The 17,131-nt window shown below is 39.1% G+C and overlaps 1 protein-coding gene across 1 annotated transcript in view; it reads right to left on the reverse strand.

The window, feature by feature from the left end:
* tox (thymocyte selection-associated high mobility group box) overlaps nt 1–17,131 on the reverse strand; it is a 110,768-nt gene that overhangs the window by 29,896 nt on the left and 63,741 nt on the right. Inside the window, exon 4 of the mRNA XM_036565381.1 lies at nt 8,026–8,265. Within this exon, the coding sequence (XP_036421274.1) occupies nt 8,026–8,265 (240 nt within the window). The remainder of the gene's footprint in view (nt 1–8,025; nt 8,266–17,131) is intronic.

The raw sequence follows: 17,131 nt of genomic DNA on the forward strand, positions 1-17,131 counted from the left end.
ACATGTGCCAAATTTCCCACTCACACTTCTAGGTAGAAACCTTTGCCCTATTATTGATTAACAGCCTTTAATGATGCATCAGCCCTAAAATGAACAACTCTGAGGAAAATAATAATAAAGTATATATATATGAAATATAAAGACACTGAGTAGAAAAAAGGGAACAGAAAAATTATTGCATAAAAAATGATTGTGCCAAATTTCCCACTTATTTCAGGCTTCATTTTTTCAAAGGTCATTTAAAGAACCATATACAACTGTTCTCCACCATAGAAAAGAACCATTTAACTCTGCAAAGAACCATTTAAAATTCAAGTGGTTTTTAAGTTGTCATAGTTTTGCATATAAACACTGACAAAGGCACTTTAGTTTCTATTACTGATTCATTACCAATGAGGGCATTTCAACTCTGAAAATAATGACCAGTCAATAAATCTAATATTTCTCCTGTTCAGACTGTTGTAACCTTATTTCAAGATTATTTAACCCTTGTGTGGTGTTCCGGTCTGTGGGACCCGTTTTCAGTGTTTACCAAAAGAAAAAAATGATGTGATTTATTATTATTTTACTCTCAGATTTCTTGGTCTTGGCTCATTTTCTGTGAAGAACATATAAAATAACCCATTTTCAGTGTCTTCACTCTGTTCACCCCCCACACATTTATATTACACATGTGGTGTTGGGCTGAACCCACGGGGAGTAACAGTGTGGAGGTGCTGTGTCCTTCACTCTGTTCTCCTCCTACATGGCCTGCTGTTAGTGTGTGTGTGTCTGTGTGTATATGTGTGTGTGAGGGTGGACAACATGGACAGGCTGCTGACTGGCTACAGCTGCTAAAGGAGAACCCTACACTGGACACTTGTGATATTTTAAACATCTGGAATTTTTACATAAATTGTTATGGCTGTATTGATTTAAATAAACAATAATGTGGTGGGTCCACCAGACCACTGAGTAACACACACATTAACACCACAGAAAGGTTAACTTATTTCCACACATTTTTACTTGTTTTAAGTAATTTTATCAAGTAAAATTATCTCACAATATTGGCAGATAATCTTGCTTGTGTTAATAAATGTACTTGAAATCAGTAAAATTATCTACCGATACAGTGATAAAATATCTTGATGAAATGACTTAAAAATGTCTAGAAATAAGCTGGATAATCTTATACTAAGTGCACAACCATCTCAAAATAAGAAATATTACATAAATCTTATCTCTAGTATATGGAAATATTGAGCTGAATGCGCTCTGACAGAACAGTGAAATATGTGAGCCAAATGAACAAGAAAGAAACTGAATAGAAAAAAAGGGGTTGTACCAAATTTCCAAAGATACAAGTCATCATTTTTGGTAGAAACCATTTCTCAAATATTCAAAAATTTACTATAAAGGTGCATCATCTCTGAAAATAATGAGTATGTATTTTTAAATATGGAAATACTCAAATATATCAGACACAATGATGGTGCTTTAAAGCACCTGCAGCAGCTGAACAATAAAGAAACTGGAGAAACGGCTCTAGAAATCATTTCTCTATTATTCATTCATTTCCCATAGAGGTGCAGCAGCTCTGAAAATAATGACTCTGTGATGATGCAAATATCCTGACCGCACTCTGAACTTACACTGAAGTATCTGTGCTAAACGCACAACAAATACACTGAATAAAAAGTGGTCGTGCCAAATTTCTCACTGATATACAGCATCACGTGTGGTAGAAACTGTCTGTCTATTATGATCTACAATAAAAGTGCATCATCCCCAAAGAAGACTATGCAATTATGGAAATAAATTGAACTGGCTGTAAAAGTCTACTTAAGTATTTGTGCCAAATAAAGAACAAATATATTGAATAAAAAATTAATGCACCAAATTTCCCACTGAAACAAGTCAGTCATTTCTGGTACCAACTGTTGCTCCATTATTCATTTAGTGACTACAAAGTAAACCAAGTGCAAAAACAATGACTATGTGGTTATGATTATGGAAATACTGAACTGAATGCACACAGACAGTACACCGAAGGACGTGATCCAGGTGAACAATAAAGAAACTGAATAGAAAAAAAAAGTCCCAAATAAAGAACAAATATATTGAACAAAAAATGAATGTGCCAAATTTTTCCACTGATAAAATTCTGTAATTTTTGGTAGAAACCTTTACTCTATTATTGATTAACTGCCTATAAAGATGCATCAGCTGCAAAAGTAACGGCTATGCAGCGTACACAGTACACTGACTGTACATTGAACTATTTCAGCTGAATGAACAATAAAGTAAAAAAATAAATAATAATTCAGATGCTTATAGATATTCAGTTGTGCAAATTCCCAACAATAAAAGTCCCAATGTTTGGTTGAAACCATTTCTCGAAAATGCAGTATTTACAATAAAAGTGCATCATCTCTGAAAATAATGACTGTGTGGTTATGGAAATAAATTGAACTGGCTGTAAAAGTCTACTTAAGTATTTGTGCCAAATAAAGAACAAATATATTGAATAAAAAAATTGATGCACCAAATTTCCCACTGAAACAAGTCAGTCATTTCTGGTACCAACTGTTGCTCCATTATTCATTTAGTGACTACAAAGTGAACCCAGTGCAAAAACAATGACTATGTGGTTATGATTATGGAAATACTGAACTGAATGCACACAGACAGTACACCGAAGGACGTGAACCAGGTGAACAATAAAGAAACTGAATAGAAAAAAAAGGTCCCAAATTTCCAACAGTATAAGCCATAATGTTTGGTAGAAACCATTTCTCTAAAGTTCATTATTTACAATAAAAGTGCATATTGAATAAAAAATGAATGTGCCAATTTTTTTCACTGATAAAATTCCGTAATTTTTGGTAGAAACCTTTATTATTGATTAATTGCCTATAAAGTTGCATCAGCTGCAAAAATAATGCTATGCAGTTATGTAAAATTTAACTGAATGTACACTGTAAACTGACTGTGCATTGAAGTATTTCAGCTGAATGAACAATAAGGTAAAAAAAAAAATAATAATAAATCAGATGCTTATAGATATTCGGTTGTGCAAATTCCCAACAATAAAAGTCCCAATGTTTGATAGAAACAATTTCTCCAGTATTATTTACAATAAAAGTTAATTATTTACAATAAAAGTGCTTCATCTCTAAAAATAATGACTACGCGACTATGGAAATACATTGAATGCACTGTAAAAGTCTACTTAAGTATTTGTGCCAAATGAAGAACAAATATATTGAATAAAAAAGTCATTTTTGGTGGAAAACTCTGCTCTATTATTGACTAATTGCCTATAAAGCTGCAGCAGCTGCAAAAATAATGGCTATGCAGTTATGATTATGGAAAATGTAACCGAATGCACACTTACAGTACATGGAAGCATTTAAGCTGAATGAACAATAAATGAAAAAGGAATAAAATAGGAAAAAATTTATGAATGTCATAAAGTCATAGTATTTACATAGTGTCATGGTAGAAACCATTTTTCTATTATTCATTAATTAATTCAATTTACACAGTGAAAAAACGTCATCTCGGACAATAATGACGATGCGATTATGGGAATAACCTGAACGCGCCGTGAACTCGGTAGAAGTATTTTGTGCCAAAATGGTTGAGCCAAATTTCCACGCACACAAGTCATCATTTTTGTAGACACCTTTGCTCTGTTGTTCATTAATTTCCGATAAAAGTGCATCACCCCAGAAAACAGGCTAATGCCAATGCGGTTATGATTATGGAAATGTCATAACAAATCACACGGTACGTAAGAAAGGTTCGTCTGTGGTTGATAACACCACAGGAAGTGTAAATACCACTCAATATTGGGCTCGGGGCCGGCAGACATGAGGTGTGTGGAAAACAATAGCTGAAAGCTGAGAAAACGGGCTTTCGCTCTGAGTCACACGCTCAGCACATTCAGCCTCCATCCTCAACTCTGACCACAGTTAGTCACACACTCAGCTCCTCACCCAGCTCGTGTCACCAGAGCACTGTCTGCAGCACTAGAGCTGATCCCAGCCTGCGCGTTTCGATTCTCAGGAAAGCCCTATAGATACGTCTTCATACACTTATAAATAGAGCTGAGGGACATTCTGCTGACCTAAGACCAGAATTAAGGAAAAAATGTGCAAAGTGTGGACTCATGACTGACACCCTGTCACTGGGTGCTTTTAAAATGAGGGTAATTCCCACATAAAATGATCTTCACATGTAAAAAAATAGGAGGAAATTGACATTAGACATTTAACATTTTATGAAAACATAAACATAAACCTGGAAAAACACAGAGACGACTCCTCATTCAAAACAGCCATTAAGTTACAAGTCATTCATGTTTATGTGTCCAGCAGAAAACACACACGACTGAAGTTGCACGCAGAAGTGTGAATAGAGGAACTGGGGCTCCTAACAACCACCTGGAAGACCTGGTAGTCGTGGCAATGACTTAATTATCTTGTTCCCATGCCTTACTAAGTTGTGGCCACGCATTAGGAACTCATTCCCATGCTTACTAACTTGTGGCCATGCATTAGGATCTCAGTCCCATGCCTTACTAAGTTGTGGCCACGCATTAGGAACTCATCCCATGCTTACTAACTTGTGGCCATGCATTAGGATCTCAGTCCCATGCCTTACTAAGTTGTGGCCACGCATTAGGAACTCATTCCCATGCTTACTAACTTGTGGCCATGCATTAGGATCTCAGTCCCATGCCTTACTAAGTTGTGGCCACGCATTAGGAACTCATTCCCATGCTTTACTAACTTGTGGCCATGCATTAGGATCTCAGTCCCATGCCTTACTAAGTTGTGGCCATGCATTAGGATCTCGTTCCCATGCCTTACTAACTTGTGGCCATGCATTAGGATCTCAGTCCCATTCATTACTAAGTTGTGGCCACACATTAGGAACTAATTCCCATGCCTTACTAACTTGTGGCCATGCATTAGGATCTCAATCCCATGCCTTACTAAGTTGTGGCCATGCATTAGGAACTAATTCCCATGCCTTACTAAGCTGTGGAAGAATTAATTATCTCATTCCCATGCCTTACTAAGTTGTGGCCACGACTTAATAATAAGTAAATAAATAGAAATTGTGGAATAAAATTTGCTGAAAAATGCCATATTTAATTGTTTTCACTTAGAAATCAACAAAATGTCATTCGACTGAAGGTCCTCTCTCTAAAAGATGAAAGCTTTAAGTGCTGTTTATCTGCTGGGGGCAGTTTTGGTGTCGACCAGGTCTTCCAGGTGGTTGTTAGGAGTCTCGTTTTCTCTGTAGCTTTCAATCATTTATTTGTAAACTCTTACTCCTTACTTCTGTGTGATAAAGTGGACTATCTTATACCTGATCTTAACAGTCATTTTGACTGGAAATTAAACAAATGAGGGGCAGTTTCTGACTTTTTGCACAGCACTGTATGTAAAATAGAATAATATGCTATATTAAAGTGCATCTTGTCGCTGAATTATATTCTATTATCTTTTATCCAGAGGGGAATTTGGCATTGATTCAACACGTAATAAATCAAATTAGTGCTCATTTTCTGGTAGCAAACTCCCACAGTCTCCGGTGATGTACTTTACTTCTGTCAGTTATCCAGCTGTTAGCCAACTGTGTACTTTTCTCACATTAGCAGCTTCTCTCAGAGGAGAACATACACAGAGTGTCTGCTGATCATTGAACGTTTCTATCTGTCTAACTCTAACAGACAGATTTCTCTCTCTCTAAACGACACACAACCATTTACAAGCTTGGCTTCACAAGTAAACAATGTTAGCCGTTAGCATTGTGCTAACTGCACGCCTAAATTATACATTTCAAGTTGGTAAAGGGCCTATATAACGGAAAACTGAACTTTCATCCAATTTTTAAACCAAGTTTGATGTAGCATGTAAACACTTTGATTATACATATACATAATGATATACACACACACACATATATATATATATATATTATATATATATATATATATATATATATATATATATATACATAATACACCGATCAGGCATAACATTCTGACCACCTCCTTGTTTCTACGCTCATTGTCCATTTTATCAGCTCCACTTACTATATAGGTGCACTTTGTAGTTCTACAGTTACAGACTGTAGTCCATCTGTTTCTCTGCATACTTTGTTAGCCCCCTTTTACCCTGTTCTTCAGTGGTCAGGACCCCCATGGACCCTCGCAGAGCAGGTACTATTTGGGTGGTGGATCATTCTCAGCACTGCAGTAGCACTGACGTGGTGGCGGTGTGTTAGTGTGTGTTGTGCTGGTCTGAGTGGATCAGACACAGCAGTGCTGCTGGAGTTTTTAAACACCTCAGTGTCACTGCTGGACTGAGAATAGTCCACCAACCAGCGTCCAGCCAACAGCGTCCTGTGGGCAGCGTCCTGTGACCACTGATGAAGGACTAGAGGATGACCAACACAAACTGTGCAGCAGCAGATGAGCTATCGTCTCTGACTTTACATCTACAAGGTGGACTGACAAGGTAGGAGTGTCTAATAGAGTGGACAGTGAGTGGACACAGTGTTTAAAAATCCACTCGCACCAGCGCAACACACACTAACACATCACCACCATATCATTGTTACTGCAGTGCTGAGAATGATCCACCACCCAAATAGTATCTGCTCTGTGAGGGTCCATGGGGGTCCTGACCACTGAAGAACAGGGTAAAAGCACTATAAAGTGCACCTATATAGTAAGTGGAGCTGATAAAATGGACAATGAGCATAGAAACAAGGAGGTGGTCAGAATGTTATGCCTGATCGGTGTATAATTTCAATGGATTATAGTTCAACTTTACCCCACTGCCCCAGTGACATTTACTACCTTTTATTTCTGAGTGTGTGGTCAAGTCTGTGTTTCTGACACTGTACGATGAAGTGTCGTCTAGAAAAATGGACAGATGTAGCACAGTGCTAATCACTGGGGTATATGCTTCCATTATTTGTTACCAGGGATGGACTGGCCTTCAGGAGGACCAGGACAGTTCCCAGTTGGCCCCTATCTGTGTGGGCCACTGAGAGAGTGAGAAAAAGAGAAATGCATGGTGGTTTCTAATGTAGTCGTACGTAAAATAAACAGAGAGAACTGAAAAGAAATCCAGAAAAAAGACTAAAAACATTGAAGCTAGCTTGTGTACATTACAGCTAACCGTACAGACTAGCCGAGCAGTTTGGGACAGTTTTAACAAACAGTTAAAATGACCAGGACCCACAGCAAGCAGACAGTTTGTACTGAGGTCCCTGTAGCTGCTGAATAATTAGCCTTAGTATGTAACAAGTCTGAGACTTTAAGGGGTTAAAGTGCGGCTCATTCCTGCGCTGCTTCGCTAAGCTAAACAGGAACACTCTCTGTGTTTCCTTCTTTCAATCACATGATATAAATGAGACGTGCAAACGTCATTAACCCCTCAAAATTTGACTGAATTTAGTTCCCAGTCCAGCCTCTTCATAACTGTCATGTTTCATAAGCTACATTCTAAAGGTGGGGGTCGTATGAGAGCTGTAACTGTCTTCTTTCCATTCAAATAAATGGGTGATGTAATTTTAAACCCTTATAATAAAAGTCAACCCATTTTTCCACAAATCTGGGCTATAAACTATAAACAGATCTCTTCAGTCTCTTCAGTGATCTGCTCTGTAAAAATTATTTTTATAAAATAATACAAAGAGCGTCTAAGATTTTTGGCTTTCAGCAGTAAATTGTAAGCATATAGCAATATGTGTGATCATAAAACACATGTTCTGTTAATTTGAGGGGAGCTTATACCAAAAAAATAAATAAAATAAAAATTTACATTTATTTGATGCAGTTACTGAATAATTTGCCTTACGATTTGGTCATGTAAATTCAGATGGACAAACCAAAATATACCCTGGAGAATAGAGGTTAACCTCGTAGCTCCAGCGCTAAAGCTAAAGCAGACACCAAACAAATGAGATCGACCAAATTTGGGGCAACTGTGTAGAAGGTGTTGTGTTAAAACGTACCACCGAAAGTGAGTTGGTGATGAGGTTGGTGTCCTGGCCCACCATGCTGGGGACGGACATGGGCAGCTCGACGGGCTGCAGGTGGAAGGGGTGCAGCCCGCTCTGAGAGACGGGTGGGCACAGCGGGTGGTACGCCGAATCCGTCTCGGGCAGGTGAGCCAACACATGCTCGGGCAGGGTGGGCGGGGTGATGGGAGGGATGTTGAAGTCCTCATCTCCAAGACCGGGCACTGGATAGGACTGCGGGAACACAGAGAGAGACTTTTAGCATGAAGGTTCAGCATAGATGCTTCAGAATCAAACTGAAGAGCTATTAAATTCAATTTCTCCCTAAGCCTCATAGCTTATAGGGTTCTTTAGTGAAGAAAAAGGTTCTATATAGAACCAGGCACACTCAGAGAACCCTCTGCATAATTAAAGGGTTCCTTAGATTGATGGACAATGTGCTGTAGATGGTTCAATAAAGAACCTTTTTGAAAAGGGTTCTTCTGTTGTTTACGATGTTAAGCACATTTAGGATTTTAACTGATTTTGGATTTTAGACTAAAATCTTTTTGCTCTGAGTGACTCTAAATCTTAATTATGTTTATTTTGTTAAAACTAATGACTGAACATTTCATTTTGTCACTACCAGAGGAATCATAACACCAAAACTTTACCAGATGTTTCAGTAGTGACTGTTTCGGTGACAATTTTAGCTCATTTTGAGCTCAAAAACGTAGCCAGTAAACCAGCAAACACAGCTTTGAACAGCTGTTCACACAGAAAATCATCCTATTTTACATTAAAACATAAAAAATCTGTTTCGGTAGTGACAGTTCTTAATGTTCCACACTGATTTTCAGACTTTGGGACACATTTACTTCAGAACAATGGGATCTAACTGCTCACCATGTGGCCATGAAGGACAGGGATGGAGCCTCATTTCCTGCCCTAAAATGCAGAGGCGTGGCTAAAACAAGGCTCCGCCCACAGACTAAAACTCTTCATGTTTCGGTAGTGACAGTTTGAACTTACGGAGTCGAAATCTTTTGTGTTCCGCGCGAATGTTTTGCAAAACGGTTTGCATTCGCTTGCAAAGCTGTGCTTAAGCTCAGCCATGAAGCAGCTCGTTGAATTTTGCTTTGATCTTGGATTGAAATATAAAGACGTGTCGCTTCTCAAAATCAAACATGATTTTGCTGTTAGTGACGCAAACTGAAACTGAGGTCGAGGGTCCTCGTACAGCAAAAGCTACATTTACAGAGACTGCAGAGAACAACAGCTGAATAAACTCAGCGCAGACTGGCCAAACTGGGAAAACAGCTCTAATGTAGGCAATGTCGTCGGGCACCTCTGGTCCTACGTTTGCTTGCTGTCTGACGAGCATATGTTTTGCAAGGGAATGCAATTTTTTGCGAGGGAACGCAATACATTAATTAACATTAATTTTTTTTTTTTTTAACCACGGCCCCTAGGGGCTCCGTACGAACTAATCTGGTAGTGTGGTTTTATATAGAACCATTACAACTCAAAGCGCCATTTGAATGGCTAAATGGCCTGAAGAACCCTTTAAAAATGGTCCTATAAAGCTCCAAAAAGAGTTTCACTACTGTTAGAAGACATACACAGATATGGTACCATATAGAGCCATTTTGGCTATGAATACACTTAATTAATCAATTAATTAAAGTAACTAACAATGTGAAGTTATGTGTAAATGTAATTCTATGTAGTGAAATGAGTCAGTCTGTAGTTTATGCTGTGCTTTTTCTCATCTACAGCCACAAATATGCGCATAAACAAGTATAAAACATGACTTATGATGACACATGGGACCATACTGCGCATATAACCACAGTAAAAGCGCTTGTGGGGAAACAAAACGAAGTACAGATGGTACAATGTGATGATTATCAAATTGATGAAGTGCACGATATCATAGAAATGCGCTCAATGCAAGTCTAAAAATGTGAAACGATGTCGCAGCAAAGCCAGCAAGGACAGATTTGGCCGTTTGACACTCATAAATAAGCGAGCGAAGGGCTGTAAAGACAGTCTCTGCTGTGGTTTCTTTGAAATACAGAAAATACTTTGATGTTTAATACGTTTCACAGAACATTTTCCAGGTCGTACGTACTGGCGATTAAAAAAAAAATGCACGCTTGCTATGATTTAACACTGAAATAAGCAGAGTAACCCACAAATCAGAGCAATGTAAATATACAGTGTATCTGAAATAGTAAATAACACATGAAAGTGAGCTGTGTGATTTACGATTAGCGGTTTTAGGGGATAAAGCTGAGTGCAAATGTTGAATCAGTCTCATTAGACCACCACAAAGGGGTGCTTTTAGTGCTTTTTTTCCATAATCGAGGCAGATTTCTCTTTGGCTGTGAAGTTTGGCTTGGCTGCAGATTCAGCCTTTTTCATTTATTTATTTATTTATTTATTAATATTCGCGCAACCGCGCGCCGTCCTCTCGCGGCTCCTCTGGCCCCTGTCAGTTTAGAGCTGTGATGAAAAAGATGTAAAGCAGATAAGGAGATGAAAGCGGCGTATAAAACCGAGCAAATTCATGAATTATTCCGTAAACAGCCCTGCGAGTGAAATACTGCGCCGAGAAAATAAAACACACACAGATATCAGCAGAAACGCAGAGGAGATCCAGACCACAGCCTGATGTGTAGAGAGCAAAGAGGAGCTACAGAGAACTCAGCCTTTCCACTCCGGCAACCCGGCAAGAGAAGAAGAAGGGAAACTACATATACACACACACACACACACACACACACACACACACACACACATGTATATGCATATATATATATATATATATATATATATCGCGGCTGTCGGAAGAACATTGTATCACCATTGTTGTCGTTTTTCAGTTTTTGTTATCATTTGAAAATGCCTGTTGCTCTTTACACTGTGTGTAAATTTTATATTTATAATAAACAGACCAAAAGAAACAACCCAAAAGTACTTGATTTACATTCAAAGTAAAGTAAGTTTTTTTCTTCTCCTGTAAAATTATCATAATTACCCTCTCTCTCTCTCTCATCTCACCCCTCTCTCTCCATCCCTCATTCTCTCAATTTTGTCCTCTTTCTCCATCTCTCTCTCACCTCTCCCTCCATCTCTCTCTATCCCTCTCTCCCTCTTTCTCCCCCTCCTCTCTCTCCATCCCTCCTTCCTCTCTCCTTCTCTCTCTCTCTCTCCATCCCTCCTTCCCCTCTCTCTCTCTCTCCCTCTCTCTCTCCATCCCTCCTTCCCCTCTCTCTCTCTCTCTCTCTCTCTCTCTCTCTCTCTCTCTCTCTCTCTCTCTCTCTCTCCCTCTCTCTCTCTCTCCTCTCCTCTCTCTCTCTCTCTCTCCCCCTCTCTCTCCATCCCTCCTTCCCCCTCTCTCTCTCTCTCTCTCTCTCTCTCTCTCTCTCTCTCTCTCCTTCCTGTCTCCTTCTCTCTCTCTCTCTCTCCTCTCTCTCCTCTCTCTCTCTCTCTCTGTATTAGCTGTAATACACAGCTCTTTATTTGCGGTGAGCTAAATGAAGTTGTCAGTCTGCCAGCTTCAGGCAATTAGGTACGAAATCAGTTCCAAATCCGAACTCGACTCAAATAACGCTCCAACTGTTACTTTTAAGGATTGCAATAATCGATTTAATGAGCTTCCTACTTCTGCCTCTAAAAGCCAACGTATCCCATTCATTTGCATATCTGATTGTGTTGTGCCTCACAGATGTCGGCGCTGAGTTTGGGGGAAATATGTTGGCATAATTCATACAGTAAGGTCCTCAGAGGAACGGCTTTACTGCCAACTTATGAAAAAAGAAATAAATAAATGCCACGAAACAAGGCGAGGAGCAGCAGTGGGCTGCGTTAATGTCACTACCAGCTAATAATTTACTGCCTTTCTAACAGCAAAGAGTGAATTTATTCCAGTAAAATAAATAAACTGCAGGGAGGAAAATGTGCCCGACGACAGTTTTTTCATCAGAAGGTCAATATTAATCTGACTGATTCATTTCCTTCCACGATAACAGAGCTATAAGTAAACATTTAGCCTGAAGAGAACAGAGAAAACGATTAAATACTGACGTGCACGACCTCTAAGAGTGATTAACACAATTAATACAGGATGCTGCATCACACTATTCTTTATTTTTATTTCTTTTTTTCTTTTTTTCCTAAATGGTGTTTGTGTCAATCATAAAACCATCATGAATATCTAGAAAGCAGTGATGATGCACCTACATCACTTCTAACTTACTTTCACTTTATATAGATTTACACAATAGAAATAGTATTTAGTATTTATTTAATATTAGTATTTATATATATAATATTTTTTCTGTTGTCATAAATTAATTACGTACTCATACACATATTAAAGGGACACACCGGGTGAGATGCAAACCGTAACCACCGCTCCTATCTGTGGTAAACATGCCGACTCTCCTTCGACAGTGGCGTTCTAGACTCTAGAGAGAGATTTTACAGTTTAAAGATGAGAAAAACCCCTTCTGATGATGCGTCTTGAAGGTGGAAGGTGTGTTTAAAAAAGCCGTAACTAACTAAGGTGGATTTTGGGGGCTGTTCGGATTTCTTCTCCTAGTTAGCTGGATTATAATGGCCACATATACAGAACAAACAACATATCAAACAGTAATGTTAGGGCCAGGATTCCCCCTTTAAACTTATTTACACTACTGTTCAAAAATTTGTATCACTGATTTTATTCATATAATACCATTATTTTGGAGATGTGTGTATAAAATAGTTTGTACACTGCTGTGCAGACTGGCCTGCCGGTGGGCCCTGGCCATGTAAGGGGTTAAATCAGCCAGATTTGGTTATTGGTTTTCGAATACGAGGCATCATGGGTGTCTGTTTTTTTATGAGTTCGTTCTTAGTGCTGCACAGACTTCTCAATTATCTTTAGTGTTCTGTATAGAACCATCAACACAAAGAACCATCTGCATACTTAAATGGTTCTTTGCATTATAAACTGGTTCTTCAGATTGGTGGAGAATGTGTCGTATATGCTGTTGTCTGAACAAAACCTCGGATCTCCAAAATGGTAACTTTACAGGAGAAGGAAAAAACCTACTTCACTTTTAATGTAAGTCAATGGAACCATACTTTTTTCCAAGTAATTTTGAGCTGTTCATTTTGTTCCATTCATCATAAAATTTACACACAATGTAAAGAGAAACAGGTATTTTCAAATTATGCCAAAAAGTGAAAACCGAGAAAAATGGAGATACGAGGTTTTCTTCCAACAACAGCAAAATATACATCTCCATTTTTGTAGCTTCTTACTTTTTTGCAATTTGAAAACGCCACACACCCTTTATTCTTTTATATAATTATATAATAATTCAGAGTTACTGTATTCTCCTGTAAAGTTACTATATATATAGTATATATATTTCGCTGTTGTCGGAAGAAAACCTCATATCTCTATTTTTGTCGATTTTCAGTTTTTGATATAATTTGAAAATGCCTGTTGCCCTTTGTATTGTGTGTAAATTTCATGATAAATGGACCAAAGAAACGACCCAAAATGACTTAGAAAAAAGTCTGGTTCCACTGACTTACATTAAATGTCAAGGTATGGTTTTCCTTCTCCTGTGAAGTTACCATTTTGGAGATACGGGGTTTTGTATATATATATAATTCTATAATTCGCCATTTGTGACAAAAACCTAAGAAAACCAAAACACTGGAGTGAAAACAGAACGACTGGACCGTCCGGCGGACTGTGAATCTCCCAGTGAGGATGATTGGCTGTCAGTTATCAGGAGGCTGATGGAGCTGCAGGGAGATAAACAGCAAACCAGGAAGAAGCAGCTTCAAATTTACTGCCAATTACAGACGGAGAGTGTGAAGCCTCAGAGGCTCTGCAGCTCCAGAGACGGACAACAGAAAAACACCGTCTGTCCTGGAGTTTAAATTCAATAAGATAACTCAATTACACTCCACTAACAAAACAATTATTAACTGATTAAAATTTAGTCACCCCTGCTAAAATTCCATGTTTAGTGGATTTTCTGAGTGTGAAGTGTGAATTGCTGAGTTTATCATATCAGGGGTGGGGGATAAAATGTAAAATGGGGCCTGTGCAAAAGTTATGGCACATTTTATTTTATTTATGCTTCATTTTTTCTCAATATTCAGCAAAGAAATAAAAACTGTGCACCAAAAGGTTATATTTAAGTGTGTTCTCTGAGGATGGGTTCACTTATTAATGCTTAGAAAATCAACAACAACATGGAATTTGAGCAGGGGCGCCCAAACTTTTGCATACAACTGTATATACTGTATACGTCTTGTGTTTCGGTAATGATATGAAAATTTGGGAAAGCAATTTCTGAATTTTGAATTTTTTTTTTTTTAAACTAAAGCCGTAACAGAAGAACCCTTTTTGGTGTACAGAAATATATAGAGCACATTCTCCATCAATCTGAAGAACCATTTCATCATGCAAAGAACCATTTAAGTATGAGAGGGGTTCTTTGAGAGTTCATGGTTCTACGTAGAACCATCTTATTTAAGAGTGTAGGCCAGTTCTGAGTCCCAAGCAGATAATATTGTTCTTAAAGCTTAAAAACAGTCATCTATCATAATAATGAAGCTTTTATTAATCGTTATATCTTCCGCTCAGAGTGTGTTCCAGTGTAAAATCTCACTGTGTGACACCTGATTGGTTGCCACTCAGCTCATTTGCATAAAGTTACATCTCCCTGTGTCCCTGGCGTTCTATGCAAGAGCCTTTAAAGGAGTTAACACCGGTTTGGAAAAGACAACATTTTTATGAATTACGAAAAGAAAACGAGTCGTTATTTAGACGAAACCTGCTCCTCACACCGAGGAGGACGCTCTGATACACATGAAGCTCAGAGCTGAAGATTAATAACATCAGCACAGCTGCTTTATGATCACTAAACATCTGCACGAACAAATACGAGTCAAACGTGTCCTGAAACACAAGCAGGGGTGAAAATGACAGTAGCTGCTTTATCTGAACCTCAGACTGACGGCTGTGGACGGTCTGCTGGATCTACAGGTGTCCCGAAGGTTACAGTGACACAGCACACAATTACACACAATTACGCACTATTATGCACTATTACACACAATTACACACTATTACACACTATTACACACAATTATACCTCTACAAATCAAGAAAAACAAACAACACGGAGCAGCTCGCCCTTTAATGCAGCTCTGAACGATGAAGATTTTATGATAAACATACAGCAGTTAAAACACAATACAGCAGCCTGTTCACTTTAAACTGACTACTCAGAGAGAGAGAGAGAGAGAGAGAGAGAGAGAGAAAACAGAGAGAGAGAGAGTGAGTGAGAGAGAGAGAACAGGGAGAGAGAGAGAGAGTGAGAGAGAGAGAAGTGTGAGAGAGTGAGAGAGACAGACAGAGAAAGAAAACAGAGAGAGAGTGAGAGAGAGAGAGAGAGAGAGAACGAGAGAGAGAGAGAGAGAGAGAGAGAGAGAGAGAACAGAGAGAGGGGAGAGAGAGAGAGAGAGAACAGAGAGAGAGAGAGAGAGAAAGAGAGAGAGAGAGAACAGAGAGTGAGAGAGAGAGAGAACAGAGAGAGAGAGAGAACAGAGAGAGAGAGAGAGAGAGAGAGAGAGAACAGAGAGAGGGGAGAGAGAGAGAACAGAGAGAGAGAGAGAGAGAGAACAGAGAGAGGGGAGAGAGAGAGAACAGAGGGAGAGAGAGAGAGAGTAACTGAGTCTGTGTGGTGACTGTCAGATTGTTTGACTCTTTGGTTTCAGATAGTTTGTGTCTAAACATCTGTTACTCCAGTGGAGCTCAAGTGTTTGGAGAGCAGTTGTTTCTCCCTTTGTGTCTAACAGTGGACGGTGCGAGGGTCACTGAGGTCCACTCACGCTCTCTTTAAGTTGTAAACAGAGTCATTCAGAGTGGTTTGGTGTGAAAAGCTCTGTTCTAGAGTTAGAACCGTTCACAGTGGTGCTGATAGGAATCAGGGGCCGGATTAGGAAGTTGCTATGGTATGCAAGGTGGTTGCTAAGGTGTTGCTAGGTGGTTGCTATGGTATTTTATGTGGTTGCTAGGGTCTTGATAGGCAGTAGCTGAGGAATTCCAGGTGGTTGCTGAGGTGCTGTTAGCCAGTTGCTATGATATCCCAGGCGGGTGCCAAGGTTTTGCAAGATGGTTGCTATGGTATCCTAGGTGGTTGCTATGGTGTTGCCAGGCGGTTGCTATGGTATTTTATATGGTTGCCTGGGTCTTGATAGGTAGTAGCTGTAGAATTCCAGGTGGTTGCTAGCAACACCTTAGCAACCACCTGGGATACTATAGCAACCACCTACCAACACCTTAGCAACCACCTTGCATACCATAGCAACCTCCTAGCAACACCCTAGCAACCACCTGGGTCTTGATAAATAGCAGCTGTAGGATTCCAGGTTGCTGAGGTGTTGTTAGGTGATTGCTATAGTATCCCAGGTGGTTGCTAGGGTGTTGCTAGGTGGTTGCTATGGTATGCAAGGTGGTTGCTAAGGTGTTGGTAGGCGGTTGCTATAGTATCCCAGATAACAATTACGGACAAAGAAGATTATACGAAAACCGTACATCGGATCAAAAGTTTGTATACAAGCACACCATTCCCGATCAAACAGAACATTCCAGAGTTGGAACGTTGTTGATATTTTGAAAATTAGGGATGAGTTAGCGAGTTATCCGGGAGAAAAATAAGAAAAAAAAGAAGAAGAAGAATTTAAATCAGATTGCTTTGCAACTGGGCAATCACTACTAATACGGTAAATGAACGCTGTGATATGATTAAAGCTCTTAGCTTTAGCGTTCACAGCACCGAAAGAGCTCCGTCGGTGCTGAAGGCTCTGAATGTGTTTCCTCTGAAAGCAGGTTATTAATGGCTGAAACACACAGAGAATCAATGATATCACATTTTAACAAAGTCAACTCTTACAGACGAACACATAAAGGTTTTGTTGTCTGTGAGCCAGAGAACACATTACTGAGAGTCCTGCGCTTCTGAGAACACGCCAGAAACATGAGACACACGTATATTTTTAGAGCTGGACATGTTAGTGTCACCACCTCGTCTGGATACTG

Source organism: Colossoma macropomum, unplaced genomic scaffold (genome assembly GCF_904425465.1).
Source record: "Colossoma macropomum unplaced genomic scaffold, Colossoma_macropomum, whole genome shotgun sequence".
Classification (NCBI taxonomy): Eukaryota; Metazoa; Chordata; class Actinopteri; order Characiformes; family Serrasalmidae; genus Colossoma; species Colossoma macropomum.